At 44.4% G+C, this 19,229-nt stretch overlaps 1 protein-coding gene across 1 annotated transcript in view; it reads left to right on the forward strand.

Annotated features, from left to right (window-relative positions):
- Positions 1 to 19,229, forward strand: part of TMTC2 (transmembrane O-mannosyltransferase targeting cadherins 2) — a 318,581-nt gene that overhangs the window by 206,599 nt on the left and 92,753 nt on the right. The window contains exon 8 of the mRNA XM_088453737.1: positions 16,208 to 16,329. Coding sequence (XP_088309863.1) covers positions 16,208 to 16,329 — 122 coding nt within the window. The remainder of the gene's footprint in view (positions 1 to 16,207; positions 16,330 to 19,229) is intronic.

A 19,229-nucleotide genomic window follows, 5' to 3' on the forward strand; every position in this document is an offset into this window, starting at 1 on the left:
TTGGCAAGTTTACGTTTCTCTTCAGATGATTTAAATGTTTTTTTTAAGGTCATTTTCCTGAACTTTGTCATTTGGGATTGTATGTGGCTTCTACTATGACATTGGGCATCGGCCTTGGCAGACGACGTTGATGGCATGTTATAGTCTATGTCTTGACTAGTGGCAGCAGCTTCAGCACTAAGAGGAAGTGGGTCTTGATCTTTCTCTATTTTATTTTTATCGGAGAAAGTTTGGTCCTCCATTTATGTTATATCGATTTGATATATACGTGCGGCTAAGGCGCACACAAACACAGAAAATATTTTTTTATTTTTGCTGGAGAGTAGTGCACTTTGTGGGTTACACCACGCTTTAAGAAATGAGCCTACCGGCTCTTTACTTATGGGACACAGGCGCACGCTTGGCGCTGCTCCTTTGTTGATGTACGTGCGGCTACTGCGCACACAATTCACAACCACAGAAAAAATATTTTGTTATTTGGTTTGGAGTGTACTTTGGGGGTTACAGCACCCTTTAACGGTCAAGCCAGCCGGCCCTTTACTTATGACACAGGCGCACGCTTGGCACTACTTTGTTGTTGCACGTTCGGCTACTGCGCACACAATTCACAAACACAGAAAAAATATTTTGTTATTTGGTTTGGAGTGTACTTTGGGGGTTACAGCACCCTTTAACGGTCAAGCCAGCCGGCCCTTTACTTATGACACAGGCGCACGCTTGGCACTACTTTGTTGATACACGTGCGGCTACTGCGCACACAATTCACAAACACAGAAAAAATATTTTGTTATTTGGTTTGGAGTGTACTTTGGGGGTTACAGCACCCTTTAACGGTCAAGCCAGCCGGCCCTTTACTTATGACACAGGCGCACGCTTGGCACTACTTTGTTGATACACGTGCGGCTACTGCGCACACAATTCACAAACACAGAAAAAATATTTTGTTATTTGGTTTGGAGTGTACTTTGGGGGTTACAGCACCCTTTAACGGTCAAGCCAGCCGGCCCTTTACTTATGACACAGGCGCACGCTTGGCACTACTTTGTTGATGCACGTGCGGCTACTGCGCACACAATTCACAAACACAGAAAAAATATTTTATTTGGTTTGGAGTGTACTTTGGGGGTTACAGCACCCTTTAACGGTCAAGCCAGCCGGCCCTTTACTTATTACACAGGCGCACCCTTGGCACTACTTTGTTGATGCACGTGCGGCTACTGCGCACACAATTCACAAACACAGAAAATATATATTTTTTTGGTTTGGAGTGTACTTTGGGGGTTACAGCACCCTTTAACGGTCAAGCCAGCCGGCCCTTTACTTATGACACAGGCGCACGCTTGGCACTACTTTGTTGATGCACGTGCGGCTACTGCGCACACAATTCACAAACACAGAAAATATATATTTTTTTGGTTTGGAGTGTACTTTGGGGGTTACAGCACCCTTTAACGGTCAAGCCAGCCGGCCCTTTACTTATGACACAGGCGCACGCTTGGCACTACTTTGTTGATGCACGTGCGGCTACTGCGCACACAATTCACAAACAGAAAATATATATTTTTTTGGTTTGGACTGGAGTGTACTTTGGGGGTTACAGCACCCTTTAACGGTCAAGCCAGCCGGCCCTTTACTTATGACACAGGCGCACGCTTGGCACTACTTTGTTGATGCACGTCCGGCTACTGCGCACACAATTCACAAACACAGAAAAAATATTTTGTTATTTGGTTTGGAGTGTACTTTGGGGGTTACAGCACCCTTTAACGGTCAAGCCAGCCGGCCCTTTACTTATGACACAGGCGCACGCTTGGCACTACTTTGTTGATGCACGTGCGGCTACTGCGCACACAATTCACAAACACACAAAAAATATTATTTTTTTAGCACTTGGGGGGGAGCACCCCTGATGGACAGAGCACCCCCTGGACAACACTACAGCACCCCTTTAGGACTGGGACACTGCACAGGACTTTGGAGTGGACACAGCCCCTATGGAGAACTGACTGCACAACACAGTCCAGCCAGCCCCTATGGACTTTGAAGTAGTGGACACAGCCCCTATTAACAACAGCAGCACAACACAGCCAGCCCCTGTGGACTTTGAAGTAGTGGACAACAGCAGCACAGCACAGCACAGCACAGCACAGCACAACACTACTCTGCACTACACTACACTACACAGCCCAGCCAGCCCTAACTCCCACCCTCCCTCTTCACTGTCCACAGCCGAGTGAGAAAATGGCGCCGACGCAGGTACCTTATATAGGATCCAAAACCCGCGAGACCCGGAAGGCGGGATGATGACGTTTTGCCTCGATTTCAGATCCGAGTCAGGCGGGGAAAGTCGAGCCTGACTCGGATCGGGGGGGCTCGGGGGGTTCGGATTTCAGAAATACGAACCCGCTCACCCCTAATACATATAATATATTTTAAATGTACTGGTGTGAGTGATATACAATAATGCTTCTAGCACATCTCAACTGAGTTGCTGTGTCCATGTGCATTTTGAATACCTAGTGATAAGTCTGTAGGTACAAATGGGAGTTAGGTATGCTGTGCTTCTCTGTTAATTGCTGAAACTGTACAGTATGTCCAAATATATACTTTACTAGCTGCTGTGGTCAGTTTCACCTGTGTAGACCTTAGTCATTTACTGTTTCCATTTCCATCTCACCACTTCAGTAACACATTAATACCTCTATAGTAATGCATCCCCTCCCTCACTGCTATTAGTAAGACTCCCTTCTTCACCTGTGTACTAACACAATCCTTCCGTCTGTAGTAACAGATTACCCCCCGGTCACCCCTGTAGTAAAAAAATTACCCACCCTCTCCCGTGTTGTAACACATTCCCTTCCCTCACCCCGTAGTAACACATTTGCATTGCTGTCTGCCTCATAAGCCACGTCAGAATTGTACATCTAGTGACGGCACCAGAGGTTGGGCTGCAGCACAGTCCAATATTCAAATAGGAGAACCACAACAACTGCCAGTGATGTTTGCCAGCATTTAGGGGTGGCAGTTGGTGTGCATCTCCTATTAGAATATTGAACTGTGCTGCAGCCACGATGAGACAGTCAGTCAGTCATGACATTGCACAGCGGGAGGAAACATTTTACCCCTTTTCACTCCCTTAGGAGTCAAATTTCAAAATCTCCCTGCGTATTGGGTGCCTACATCATGGAAGGAATATACTCCCCAAATTTCATGTTTCTAGGTCCAGGGATTTGGGCTGGGAGTTGATGAGTCAGTCAGTCAGTCAGTCACGACATTTGATTTTTTTTATATATAGATTGCTGAGTTACTTTCATTTTTCCAAAATTTGTAAGTATTGTTAGTTAGCGATGGGGAAATCTCAGGATTTCCCCATATTGGCGAGTATTTGGTGTACTGTTACTACTTATTGATTGATATCCACGCATTGCAAGTGACTTGCAAAAACTATATTTTGCTGGAATTGTTGTGGGATTGTGTTTTTGGCAGGTGCAAAAGCTTGGCCACTGCATTCTTCCTCCAATCTGCTGTTGGTGAAATGTTCTGTCTATAGGAGCTAATTCGAGATATACCAAAATATAGCTGTTGAAGCAAAGGCTAATACATCTGGGAAGCCAAGCCCTTCTTGTTTTCCTGGCAGCATTTACTTTTAATCTAACTCTTCCGTTTTCTTCCCTGACTGCTCCTCCTGATGCACATGAAAAAGGCAGAAACAGATCTACCACAAACTGTAGTAGGTTAAGATAACCAAAGCCATTTTAGTTACAGGGTGTAGGGTGTCACTAATACCCCTTTTATACCAAAATCTCGGGTATGACATTTCCAACCCGGCACAGACCACTTTTACACCGCGGTGCCCTGGTCGGCAACGTTCACACCAGTCAGCACTGACCCGGCTCTTTCGGCGCAGGTGAGCAGCGCTTCTTCCCCTCCCTCCCCAATCCCCTTACCTCACTCCACAGCCGTCCAGAGGCAGGGAGGGCGGGTGGGGTGCGCTGCTTCGTGCTGTTCGGCTGGCGCTGGTTGCAGTGGACGCTTGGATATGATGTCATCTCCAAGCGCCACTAAAGTCGTCCAATCAGGCGGCATGCGGAACGATCCGGTCGCGCCTTTTACACTGCAGGGTGACACGGGAAAGACCTGTGGTCAACCCTGCAAAGTGCCCTAGTTGGATCCCTGGGTCCCTAGACCCGGGTGGATCCATTTACACCAACAAAAATCCCAGGTGCATCAACCCAGGATTTTCAGGTCAGTGTGGAAGGGGTATAATCGATCATTAACATGTTTAAAGGGGATGAAACCTTTAGATCACTTTAAGTTGTTTTTTCCTGCAACTTATACCAAATGCATTGCGTTACCTTTCTGACTTCATTATGTGTTTCCCATACAGACATATATACCAATTTTCTCACTGTTACAGCATGTCCGTAGGCAGGACAAAACCCCAAAATGGGACAGTTGCAAATGTATTTCCAAGTTATTTTATCTAGAGAGCAACTATACAAATAAGTATATGTGTGTGTACATGTGTGTGTGTGTGTGTGTGTGTATATATATATATATATATATGTGTGTGTGTGTGCTATAGAAAGTCCTCAGTGATTCTATAAGGGAGTAATAGGTCACCATCAAATGATTGGAATCAGAAAAATAAAAAATAACTAATTAGTATGCCAAAAGCTGGAAGTCTTATGTTCAGTATATACATGTGGTATGTGGAATCATGTCACTGGATTAAATAAGCAGCTTTTCATGGCTAGAGGTACAGCAATTAATTACTGATGCTTGCAAATCACTAGTCTGATAGATGTTTTGTGTTTCTGGTCAATAGCTACTACCATAAAATAAACAGCTCCCTGTCAATCCTTAATTAACTTGCCTGGAAGTGAATGGTCACATAGAGCATTGCTACGAGCCGTGCCCTGTATGCACATTAAGTTTTAAATAAAACCAATTAGAATGAGTCTGATTTGACTGTACGTCAAAGGTTAAACTGCTTTCCATATATTTAATGTTCTTGTCTGGGGTAGAGCAAAACTTGGAGCTTTTTGGCTTCTTGTTGTTCCTAGTGGGATTTGTGTTTTGGTGATCTAATTATTTTAGCTTAGCAGACAGCAGCGAGCAGCCAAAGTAGTTGTGGCTGCAAAACAATTGAAAGTTCCCTGGCTCTCTACACATTGCTATCCATATAGTATAACCTAATCGCAACTAACTATAAATCATTTTCAACCAGGCAGTTAAAAGATTAAACAAACTCGGAAAGATAGCAGCAAAATTAGTTCTCCGTTAATAGTGATAATGTTTGCAGCCTCACTAGAGCAAGAACAATGGAATCATAAATTCTGCCTGGAAGTAGAGTTGGCAAATCGCTGTAGCAGATAATATAGCTTCAGACACTGGTGTCATTCTTCTCCTGGTTACAGTATGTTTTCTCCAGCTAAGGCACTTCTGCTCATGCTGAGATAAAGTGCAATATACGGTACTATTTTGATGTTCTGTGTATTTGAATTTGCAAGTTGTCATTGCATCTATCTGAGGAAGTAAACAACACCAGAAACCAGTATTTTCCTTTCCATGTCTCTGATAAAGTAGAGGTTTGGTCAGGAAATGTCCTGTTCTGAAATGTATGGAAAGTTCCAACCTCTCTGTCTGTCCTCTGTGCAGTGCTGATGAGATGTAAAATACTTTATTTATTTTATTTATTATTTTAATCTATTATGGGACTGGCAACTGTAACAATAGCCATATAATTTACAATGTCTTTATCTAGGACATCTCTTTCTAATCAATTGGTGTTTTTGATTCATGGGCAAAACTGGTTGGGTACGAGATCCTGGCAGTTAGGATGTCGACGTTCAGAATACAGACATCGGCATCCCAGCAGTCAGAATCCTGACAGAATTAGTCAAGTAACTCTAACCCTCCTCTAACCCACCTTTCCTGCAGGCTAACCCTCCCCTCCCGCAGTCTAAAACGAACCCTCCCCATAGTGCCTAACCCTAATACTCACCGTCGGGATGTCAGCGGAAAGGATTCTGGAGCCGGATTCCGACTGCCGACATCCTGACAGTCGTGCCGACTACATGCCGTCAAAACTACCAGGACACCAGTGGCTACAGAACTTGGCAGCTGAAGGACCTCTTGGGAAAATAGGTACAATAGTTTGAAGGTTGTTACGGGGGGTGGCTAGGCAAACGCAGGCGTGTCTGACCGTTTTGGCGCCATTTCATTGGCATGCATAAATTAGTCATTGCGATCTCTTTAGCAGCATGAGAGCTCACTGCATGTCTAGAGAGCATCACGAGTCTGCGGCTGGTGAGACGTAATGCATATGAAGCATGGCTGCCCAATATGCGTCAATGTTCGTGGGCTATAAAGCTATATCAATGTGTGAGGTTAGAAAAGAGTGGCCAAACTGATTGAAGCTGATAGGATGGCAACAGTAATGCAAATAACCATGTGTTACAACAGTGGCATGCTGAAGAGCCTCACTGAATTCACAGCACATTGAACCTTTAAGTGGATAAGCTACAGACCATACTGGGTTACACTCTGGTCAGCTAAGAACAGGAAGCTTAGGCTACAGTGTGTACAGGCAAAACTAAACTGCTAAATATTAGAAAATTGTCTCCTGGTATGCCAAATGTTGATTTCTGCTACGACATGGTCAGAACTAGCTGTAAAGAACATGGATCCATACTGCCCTGTGCGGAGTTGGTATGAAATACCGATGGACGGGATGCCGGCTATCAGTACACTGACAGAGGCATCCCTATGGTTGAAATCCCGACATGAGAACAGTGATTAATGTCCCCTTGTCCTATTTACCCCCTAACCCTCCTTTCCTGCACCCTCATACTAACCTTCCCTACCCCGCACCCTAACTCTCCTGATAAGTGCCTAAGCCTAACTCTCCCCCCTTAGTGCCTAACCATAACCTCCCCCCTCCTGGTGGTGCCTGAACCAAACCCCCCCTGTCTAGAGCTAACCCTAACCTCCCCTCTCCCGTAGCATAACCCTAAGTCCCCCTGGGGTGCCTAAACCTAACCCTCCCCCCTGCGACTGATACTTGCCTTTCCCCGGTCTCCTTGCGATCGGGATGCCGTCTGCCGGGATCCCGGCGTCGGCATCCCCAGTCATGTCTGGAGTCTGTCGCCGGTGTTCTCTCTACGATCGTGATTCCAGTGCCTGGGTTCCGGCAGATGGCATTTCGGTTGTCGGGATCTTAACCACATCCTCCTGTGTCAAAGGTTCAGGCTGTTGGTGATAGTGTAATTGTGTGGGGACAAATTAGGCCCCTCGATGCCAGTTGATCATTGTTTTAAATTCCACAGCCTATTTTATTATGGCAACTTTCTACACATATTTCAATAGCTACGTCCAACAGGATGACGTTCCATGTCCCAAATCACACATCCTCTTAAGCTGGTTCCATGAACATGACAATGAGTTCAGTGTACTTCAGTGCCCTACACAGTCACCAGACCTTTATCCAACAGAACACTTTTTGGGATGTGGTGGAATGGAAGGTTTGCAGCATGAATGTGCAGCCGACCAAATTGCAGCAATTGCGTGATGCTCGTATGTTACCATGGAAAGGAATCTCTAAGCAATGATCCCAGCATCTTGTCCAATTCATGATGCAAAGAATATCGACTGATGTGTAGTGGAGGGTTCTACCCAGTACTTATCTACTGGACAGCAGTTTGATATACAGTACTAACAGCAGTGGGGAACCTGTGATGAAGCAGATTTCGGCTGAGAACTGCTATAGGCTGTATGGGTCTCTGTTTTGGATGAGGGTCCTTATTCAGAGATGTATGCAAACCCGATGGTTTGGGTGTCTGCGCATTTGCAGGACCTGGTCTGTGTTGTCGGATGCAGTGCCCCGAGCTTCAGTCTGATTGACATGCTGTGGCCATTTGGATTCAGATTGGGGAAGGTACTTGCCTTCATTACATAAAACGGGGACATGTCGCCCCAGTTTTGTAGGAGTGCCGAGGCCAGGATCTGCGTCTTCCAAAGCAGACTTCCTGGCCTTGGCTATGGAGCTGCAAAGGGCAATCTCAGTAACTTGAGTGTTGCTCAGATGGCCAATGGTGTTGCAGAAGATCCAATGCTTAGGACGCAGCACTCGAATCTGCAATGATGTCAGGAGCTGTCTTTACTCCTCATATGCTACCTGCTGCATTGGCATATGTTGGCATCGCTGCTGCATGATGATAACAGCATCGGTTGCTGAATTAAGCTGGCCACACATCTAAAGATTATCTGTCCAACCAGACGAATAGTTGATTGGTTGGAATGAAAATCTGGTAACGTATAGGAGTAAGTGATGATCAGTAATTTGTTCCTAAATGCCAGAAAACAGATGAAAATGGTCATGGACGGATTAATGGGGGGGGCGACGGGCAATCGTCCCTGGGCCCCCACACTTGAAGGGCCCCCACACCGATCGGGGTTATTGTGAACCGGAGGAGACTGAACCAGGTCCGCCTCCTCCGGCCAACCTAACCCCGGCGCTGCAGGGAGGCATTATTTGCCAGACGCCCGCTCCCTCCCCGCAGTGTCAGCATGAGCCGGAGACTGGAGCTCATTCGTGAGCAGCCAGGCGGAATGGACGTGGATGGCAGCGGGGCTTAAGGTAAGTAATATAGCTTTTTTTTTTTTTTTATAAATGCAATTGGCTTTTCTACTGGGAGCATTACTCGGGGGAGGATTACTACTGGGGGCATTACTCGGGGGGGGAATTACTATTGGTGGCATTACTCTGGGTGGGGGGGCATAACTACTGAGGGCATTACTACTGGGGTACTACCACAGGGGCCACTACCACAGGGGGCATGACTACTAGGGGCACAACTACAGGGGTATTATTACTGAGGGCATTTATACAGGGGGCATTACTACTTGGGCATTACTATTTGGCACACACAGGGGGCATGACTACAGGGGGCATTACTATTGGGGGCACAACTACAGCGGTATTACTACTGGGGGTAGTTATACAGGGGGCATTACTATTGGGGACACAACCACAGGGGGCATAACTACAGGGGGCATGACTACTGGGGGCACTACTAATGGGAGTATTGCATAGGAGGCACTGCATAAGGGGCACCACTCCTGGGGGCACTGCATAAAGGGCACCACCACTACTGTGGGCTCTGCATACGGGGCACTACCACTGTGGGCACTGACACTACTGGGGTCCCCACTGCGCATATCCCCAGTTTGTCACATTTAATAGCGGCCCCTACATGTTTGTTGCCCAGGGGCCCCCACAGACCTTAATCCGGCCCTGAAAATGGTTGGTCAGACAAGTTTGTTAAATGTTTCATCGAAACAATTTGTTCAAACAACAGTTTTTGTCCATTTTCCGGCGTTTGGGAGCAAATTTATGATTGTCATTTGCTTTCATACCTTACCAGATTTTCATTTCAACCAATCAACTAGTTGGCTTGTTGGACAGATAATCTTTAGATGTGTGGCCAGCTTTAGTCCCTAGCTTTCTTATTCTTGTATCCTGTGTGTGGCACTGGGTACAGTGGTTTCATTTTTTTATTTCACAGGAATATGTCAGAAACGGTAAAACATAAAGCCATGCGACAGTCCTACCCAAACAAACTGTTTTGGTTTACAGCTGCAAAATACATTCTGCTATAGATTTTCTAGCACTGATCTGAATGAATTGCTTCAAACACTGTTTCTGTTGCTCTGCAGAATAATTGTATACCACCAGCTTTATGTATTTCAATATAACACCGCAAACATTAAGAGCCTGATTCAGCAGAGGACGCATTTGCTATCACAGCTGCTAACATTGTAGCAGCTGCGATAGCACTAATATGGTAATGTAGGAGAAGGCTTCATGCCTCCAGTATGCGTTACTGATCCAAGTTGCTTTGTACAACACAAAATCAGATCATCTGCGTGATCTCCGGCCTGCTAAGTGAACTATGGGGTCACGCAAGCCGGCAGCCGCAGGTGCACAAAAGAGGCCCGGAAATCTCTCATGACACACCTCTGTTTTGGGGAATGGAGGCTGACGACGCCCCCTCCTGCCCAGAAATGGCAGCAGACTGTCAATCACTGACAGTCTTCTGTCGAACTCCGTGCGACAGCTCATGCACAGTATGGGTCCGGCGCATACACAGATTCCCGACCATCAGGAATCTGCATGATTTCTTCTCCTGTGTTCTAAGTATCCCCCAGATGTACTATGAGCTGATGGTATACTGTATTTTATTTATTATTTGAATCATTCCATGCATATGCTGCCAGATTTACCAATCTCCATGATGCGAAGAAGTTACAGTACTAATTCGCAAAGTTTTTCGGAATTAGTTGCCAGGGACCTGTACCAGGAAGCAGTGTGACAGCGTTACACTATCACACTGCTACCAGCTCTTTGCCATGGCTGGGTCTGGGCCGGTGCAAGGAATCTTGGCACCCTAGGCAAATCCCCCCCACCACCCACTACCAAGCCCCTCTGGTGCCGGTGGAGTGCAGTCACTGCCTGGGGAGGGGATGTATCAGAGTGGGCTCCGTGGAACCGGCCGCCGGTCCCCCCTCTAGTTGCAGATGCTCACCTTTTGATGCTCGACAGACAACCGCTCTTACCCATGCCGGCTTGTTGCGCGCGTCTTCTTCCTGGGTCCTTTTAACTTACGGGTAGTAGGTCATGTGATTGCGGCTATTGCGGGCAGCAGGCTCCGCTATTCTGTTTATCTATGCCCCCTAGTTGTCAGGCATATATCCCCAAGGAAAGAGGGAATCAGAGAGAAGGGGAGGAAACATCAGGGATCAGCCTGTGCTCTCACAGAAGTGCCTGAACACACAGACACACTGAGCCAGGGTGGGAGAGCTGCATTGGAGACACAGATCACTATGACAGACGTGTGCACGATGCATCTCTTTCCTCCCCAATCTGAGGTCACACTCCTCACTACCGCTGGATAACACACTCGCATGCATGGCATACATAAACACTATATATGTGCCCAGGGCCATCTTAATAGCAGTTAAGGCCATGGGCAAAGCACCTAACCACCCATTCACTGACTGTATTACTGTCTGCAGTTTCATCCCCCCCGGCTGACTGTGTACATGGCTGCTGCCAGAAGGCCCCCACATGAAAAAAAAAACATATAGGCTTTGCACGAGAAAAACACACACACAGGCCCCCACATGAGGAAAAACACATACACAGGCCCCCACATGAGAAAAAACACACACACAGACCCCCACATGAGAAAAACACACACACAGGCCCCCACATGAGAAAAAACACACACACAGGCCCCCACATGAGAAAAAACACACACATAGGCCCCCACATGAGAAAAAACACACACACAGGGTTTACGTAAAAGTAACACACACAGGCCCACACATGAGAAAAGACACCCATAGAACCCTGCATAAAAAAAAACACACACATAGGCTAGGCCACCTCATAAGAAAAGACAGCCATAGAACCCTGCATGAAAAAACACACATAGGCCACCACATAAGAAAAAATACACACACATAAGCTACCACATTAAAAAAAATCTAATAAAAATGTTCAATCAATATTAATGTTCATCTCACTTACTGTCCGCCTCAGGCGTTGAGCTTGAGGTGGGCTGCTGTGGCATCCTCCATGTGTCTGCTTGGCGTTGGTGGCTAGTGCAGACTCGGAGGAACCAACGCTCACAGTGCAGCCTCCGCCTTCCTCCACTACAGAAAGTACCATGCATGCTGAGGCTCGTTGTCAGACTGTCACTGTGTGCGCATGCTGTGGCTGACGTCTGTGCCTGCCCCTAGTCTTCTCCGCCTCTGAACAGCTGAAGCTGCAGGCTGTCGAACAGAGAGGCAGGCACAGGCTGCTCTAGGCAGCTGTCTAAAGCTGTCTAGTGGTAGCGCCGACCCTGGCTAGGTCTTATCGTAGTCTGTTTCCTGGCAAGAGAAGCTTAGTAAATTTGCGTGAAAATTGTTCATTTTCACATTGCCATTTTGGGTGAAAAATAGTTATCACATCTGCATAAAAAATGTGTATTGTGATAAATATGCCCCTAAACCTTGCAACTGTATTCCATATACACAACACAGAATACAGCCTCATGTGAAATCCCCAACCTGATAGAAATAATTTTCTGGAAAAGAATTGCAGTGGTTCCTAAACTTTATTGAATCACGGCACCCTAGTGCATCAGCATTGTTTTCATGATAAAACTTTGTTATTGAGAAATTCAGTAAAAAATGCAGTGAAGTAAATTGTGCTGACCTGTCATCCTTAGGGTCAGTTATGTGGTGATGGACAGGTTTGCACTTCTGTTTGTCCACATATTTACATTACATTGACCATAAATAATTTGATTTGCTGCTGGACCACCAACCTGAGGCACCCCTGCAAGTGTCCCAAGGCACCCCAGGGTGACACGGCGCACAGTTTGGGAACCACTGGAATAGTGTCTTAACGTTTAATGATTTTAGTATTTATTTTACTAGTAGTAATATACTTAAAACCCTGCAAGATAAGTCATTACTCATAAAGGCCCACAAAATCAGCTTTTGCCAAACATTCCTTCACCTTCTGTCCCACCTGAATTAAAAACGAAAAGGAAACCAGTGTTTACATTGTGTTTATTAATTGCTAATTCAAATTATATTTACTGACATTGTTTAGCTATATATCAGTAGAAGAACCATGGAAATAAGTAGTATCAATTTAAATAGCAATACATATGTTTTGCTTGATTCATATTTTCAGTTGAATCCATTTCCAGCAATATTACATATGATTTTATTACAATGTAAATTTTGGGGTATTTTTATGTGTGAGCCAAACGTCCCTTTAGTACATCTAGCTATAAATCTCCAGTGCTTGTGCATATTTCTGGGGAAAATAAATCCTCTTCCCATCAATCATGGTAACAACAAAATATTTTTGCCAATGTAAAATCCTCTGGAGAATATGATTTGGAAGCACCATAAATAATTTCATGGTATTTTTAAACTTATTCTCTCAGAGGAAATGTAATAAGTGACCATGAAACTTGGGCTTTGTCAGATTAGCATTGTTACGTTAAAGCATGATTAACCCTTTCTCTCTTCCCCATAACTACATAAATTCGCAAGGTCTTTTGTTGTTGTTGAGTTTTGTCCCTCTTATTGCTGTAAATCACATTTTATAGGCTTTGTGGATGGCGTATGTTGTAATAAAGTCTTTGTTGGTGGTAGTTCTGGAAACACAGGTTCTCGTATAGAGTGAACGGTATCACAATTTGCACAGTTTTTAAGTTGGAAAATGCATTTTTTCGTTATGCGCATACACAGTAAAAAGAAACAAATATCTGCTGGTATCCTTGCGCACTGGATATTCTCCTATGTCTCGGGGTGTGCTGCAGGTAGATTAGAGGTGCCTATAGCCTCTACAGTTAGAACAGAAATAGGGGGTAGAAATTACCACACTCACCCCTTATTGGTGTATTTATGTATGTATATATGGGGGTGTATTGTCCCATATATCAGCTAGTTGATGGTATTAATATTGGTGGTTTGTCCTATATACAGAACTTAGAGTATGTATCTCTATAGACAATTGTGGTGTAAATGCCAATTTTTTGGATGATTTCCATAGTTATGGTCACACACATTAATGGAGATATAAACATGTATACAAAAAAGGGCTTGAGGGGGGGGCATATATATATAAGTACTGTGTGCATATATATATATATATATATATATATACACACAGTACTTAATACAAAGATTATTTGTCACATGCATGCATGTGGTAGTGCATTATCATTACATATGAAGGTTAAGCATAAACGGCATAAAGAAAGTTTGACACTGATATATAGTGTCTGTGCATAAATTGATAGATAACTGTGTATAGTCGGTAGCAGAGAACGACGTCCCGTTCTACTGCTGGATTAGAAAAAAGTCTGCGGGTTGTTTGTAAACCTCAGCTGGTAGTACCTCAGTCACTTGGAGTGGCATCAGAGCAACGGTGCTGTGCTGTGCTGTAGTTCACACTGGCTTCCTTAATAGTGGATGCAGCAAATGGCGTACCTGTTGGACGGACCGCAGGGCATTGACCTCTATTTGGAGCCTGCACGTTGGATTGGTGCCACTGCGGATTGCCCTGTTGTGAACTCCCCGCGGGGTTCCTGGTCCTTCCTCTCTGATGTGTGCAGCCTCAGATCTCACTCTTAGCAGTCCGCTCAACCGCTTCTGGGTCTTGTTCCGGTCACATGACACGGCTATGGGTATTTTCAGAGGTGGAGGTGTGTGAGTAACCGCAGGTAGTGTAGGATGTCTGGTATTGTCCCAATATGTTTCAGCCCTTTAGGCCTTCCTCTGGGGGTGTGCAATAAATTGTCATTTACACCATAATTGTCTATAGAGATACATACTCTGTAAGTTCTGTATAAAGGACAAACCACCGATATTAATAACACCATCTGGCTGATATATGGGACAAAACACCCCCATATATACATACATAAATACACCAATAAGGGGTGAGTGCGGTAATCTCTACCCCCTATTTCCACAGTAAAAAGAAGAATGTCCCCTTTGCACCTCATTACACCAGTGGGTCTATGTACTAAGCTTTGGAGAGAGATAAAGTGGACGGAGACCAACCAATCATCTCCTAACTGTCTTTTTTCAAACACAGCCTGTAAAGTGGCAGTTATGAGCTGATTGGTTGGTATTTTATCTTGTCCACTTTATCTCTCCCCAAGGCTTAGTACATAGACCCCTAGGAGAGGTAGGACTGGGGAGTGAAGGGTACGCTGACGTAGCTTGAGAACTATTAATAGTATGTTAACGGAACTTGTGAGCTATATAGACGTGAAGCCTGTCCCAATGGCAAGGGGTGTTTGGGTAAATTGTGGGGGGAAAAAAAAAACATAATTTATCCCTGGAGCACTACAGGTCCCAGCAGGCCCAGGACATCTTTAAAGGGTTAGGCATACTGGTGCTTGTAATATTACAAGATTCAGCATACCCGTGGCTGCCAGAACATGTCACTAAAAATTCCAGCATGCCTTGGCATTCAGGGCATGCTGGAACATGTAGTGCTAAAAGGACAGATTATGTTAAATAAAATTAAAAAGCACCCACACCGATTTTAAAAAATAAATTTGTTAGAAATAAAATCATCCCCACACAACCCTCTTTCTCTAATCTATTGCTCAAATCAGTCTTAGCTGATGGACGGTCCATCCCATATAGGCATCCCAAATCCTGTGCTTTGCAAAACAAAAAAACACATAGGGCGACGCTATTGCTCCTTATGGAGCCCAGCCACACATGACTCAGGATGCCAATTCACTTCTATGTATACAGTGAAGTTTTCCCAAGGTCTAAGTCAATCCATGGGGAATCCCCACTGTAGTACATCTCAGAGCTATGCTGTAACTTACACTATTAGGATAGCTTACATAAATTGCAGATAAAATTACATTGGAGTACTATGCCGAGTCCCAGACATCTAAAAATGTGCGCAACTCTGCATACTAAATAAATTCCATTTTTAGAAGGAAAAACCAGCGATTTACAGCTAAATTTTTCGCATTAATTGTGCTGAACTCATAAGCCCCATACACCATAATGTTTTGACCTTGGGGAGCACATTCAAGGATATTTACAAAAACAAGTGCAAGGAACACCCCAACCCACCTTATTGATCCACATTAGCAAACAGTCATGCACTCCCACACGCTGTTGACGTGCTAGTTAGTATTTTCTACAATTAACTTGGCTCTAAATATATAATATTTTTTCGTTAGTTTAAACTTATTTAGTTTATTTCCAGCATATAAAACTTTTAATTTTTCCCTCATAAATTCCCTATATTATATTTTTCCTTTTGTTTGTATCCCTCTGGGATACGTGAACTTCTAGAAAGAAACTGCTTTGCATTGTAAATCTCCCAAATGAGGTTGGCTCAATTCAGAAAGCTCAGACACTATGAAATGCAGTGTATCCACTTTCAGATTAACTGCAAAGAGAATGAACTTAAGAACTTCCTTCCATCCTTCCCACCATGAGTCAATGCTTTTCCCCTCCATATCTTTGCTAACCAGATGGATAACTATTTGTCTGACTATCCTACTGTGATTTTGGTCATGTATGCAGTAATGTACTTTATAACATGAAGAAATTGATCTGAGTAATTTTGAACTCTTATCTGATCTTTGTACAGGAGAAGCCTACATGAGGTTAAACAAAGTGTCTGAAGCCGAGAACTGGTACTTGGAGTCCCTGAGATCAAAGCCTGACCACATACCGGCACATCTTACTTACGGCAAGCTGCTGACCTTGACGGTAAGAGAAAGCACCTTTACCTAAACGTGCTGCTAGTGATTGCTTAGTTGCTCCATCTCCCAAACCATCAGCTTTAAAAAATAAAAATGTTTTCAGGTTTTCTTTTCCCTTGGGGAATATAAGGAGTGAGAAAATTGACCTTCGTATATACAGTAAGGTTTAATAGTGTAAATTAAAATAATAGTTTCAGAAGCTTTGTGTTGCAAATTAATGGTAAGTAATTGATAGGGGGCCCCCACATAGTTAGGGATACAAGGAAATCTTTTCCAATAATTGTTATTACAGTGCAATAATATATTATGTAGTCAAAAATCTAAAGGGGAGGTTAATCAAATTTTGGAGAAGACATAAAAGTGGAGAAGTTGGCCATAGCAACCAATCAGCTAGGAAATAAAAATGACAGATTCTGATTGGTTTGCTTTGAACAGCTTCACCACTTTATCTCTCTCCACGACTTGATAAATCTCCCCCTAAGAGTTGAAAATGTTCTTAGTAGATAAGTTACTGGATAGCAGCCAGATTTGCGAGTTTAGGTGTCCTATGGGCTTTATGTATTTTACAATAACGATATATAGATTTTGAGGTCAAACAATATTATGGGGCCTATGCATCATCACTCAATTTTTACAAAAGCAGGTTAAAATGAACATTTTCACCTGCAATTGTAAAAATGTAAGTTATCGGCCATTCATTAAGAAGGTAAAGCAGGAGATATCACAGACATCTTCTGCTTACCTTTCTCTTGTGGAATGGCCCGCTGTCCCCATACACTAGTATCACAGATATCTCCTCCTTACCTTTCTCTCCCGGTATGGCCCGCTGTCCCCATACACTAGTATCACAGATATCTCCTGCTTACCTTTCTCTCCCGGTATGGCCCTCTGTCCCCATACACTAGTATCACAGATATCTCCTGCTTACCTTTCTCTCCCGGTATGGCCCTCTGCCCATACACTAGTATCACAGATATCTCCTGCTTACCTTTCTCTCCCGGTATGGCCCACTGTCCCCATACACTAGTATCACAGATATCTCCTGCTTACCTTTCTCTCCCGGTATGGCCCGCTATCCCCATACACTCGTATCACAGATATCTCCTGCTTACCTTTCTCTCCGGTATGGCCCGCTGTCCCCATACATTAGTATCACAGATATCTCCTGCTTACCTTTCTCTCCTGATGTGGCACCGCTGTCCCCATACACTAGTATCACAGATATCTCCTGCTTACCTTTCTCTCCCGGAATGGCCCGCTGTCCCCATACACTAGTATCACAGATATCTCCTGCTTACCTGTCTCTCCTGATGTGGCCCGCTGTCCCCATACACTAGTATCACAGATATCTCCTGCTTACCTTTCTCTCCCGGAATGGCCCGCTGTCCCCATACACTAGTATCACAGATATCTCCTGCTTACCTTTCTCTTGCGCAGTGGCCTGTTGTACACTAGTATGGGGACAGAATTCATCAAGCTCCGAAAATACTAAATTTTCAGAGCTTGATTGCGTTCGGAGTCCATAATTAACATGTTGAATAGACCCCTAAATGGTTTGTTATTGAATTTACATGCTTAATGAAATAACTGGAGGCTACGTTAGAGAGGTTCAGCTAACTGATTTGTTTTGCTGCAGCAGTGCATATGCAGTGAATACTATCTCTGTCATGTATTTCCTTTCCACAAAAAAAAAGTTGGCTTTGTTACAGAAGACACACATGTTACAGCATTTTTCTCATCAGTTTAGGACAGGTCGGCCTGTTGAGCAGTGTGAAAAATCATGGATCAACCTCACTAGAACAATAAGTAGTAATAATAGATTACAGAAAAATATCTGTAGGGAATGTATCCCACGAAATTGAGTGTTGAGGAGTCATAACTGGATTGTAATGGGGTGTTTTCACATACACTGAGTTCACTGAGTGTGTGTCTACACAACTGGAGCTATGCAGTATAAACATTAATATGCCTGTTATCTTTTACACCTACAGATGTGTCCTCATACATCTAGTCTCCTTGCATATTAAACAGCCTTTCTAGTCAGGCCATGCCGTGACGCAACTCTGTAGCGCCGCGCCTATTTTTCGTGCAACTTTTTCCATTAAAATGCTTCTTATTTGCAAAGCGATGCTTATGCTGATTAAAATGATATGTTGCATGCCTACATTCTGTCCGCGACTGCGGCTACGTTACAGTGTCACAGCCGGTGACGACGTAACGTAGCATTTCGCATTAGCTGGTTGTGCATACTATTTGCATTGCTTTGCGAATATGATGCATTTTAATTGAAAAATTCACGCGAAAAGACGCCTGGCGCTATTGAGTCGCACGACGTTCATGCGTTGTGTAACACGACTTGTAGCGCATGGAGGATAGATGTATGTGGACACATCTGTACCTATCCTTATTGTGCCATATGGCATGAGATGTCTGACGCACTTAGCGTGCTGCACACTACATCCTCAATTTTGCTGCTTTTTCTTTTTCAGGATCCATAGGGATCCACAGGTATACCATGGGGTGTGTGTGGTTGGAGTGATCCGGGCACCAAACAGTTAAAACTTTTGCTCCCAGGATGGCCCTGGCCTTACCCACATATACCCCGCCCCCAGCCAAAGGCAGATCAGTTTTACGGTTGGTGCCTGCAGGACTGGTCTCACCTTTAGACATGGGGACTGATTAAGCAGCCCCAAGCTTAATTTTTTTTTTTTTTTTTTTTTTGTTTATCTGAGCAAGCAGCAAGTCGTCCTAATTGGCGCCTGTGCTGCTGATCCAACTAACTCCAGTGATTACGCGGGTGCCAGCGGGGCACTGCTAGCTGCTCCACTGGGGACTCGGGGCTGCAGCCGGACAAATGGAGAAAAACGGGTAAGGCAATTCCCCGCTTGCAGTGAATCGCATTTTGTG

This window comes from Taudactylus pleione, unplaced genomic scaffold (assembly GCF_031769625.1).
Source record: "Taudactylus pleione unplaced genomic scaffold, aTauple2 ptg000040l, whole genome shotgun sequence".
In the NCBI taxonomy this organism is placed as follows: domain Eukaryota; kingdom Metazoa; phylum Chordata; class Amphibia; order Anura; family Myobatrachidae; genus Taudactylus; species Taudactylus pleione.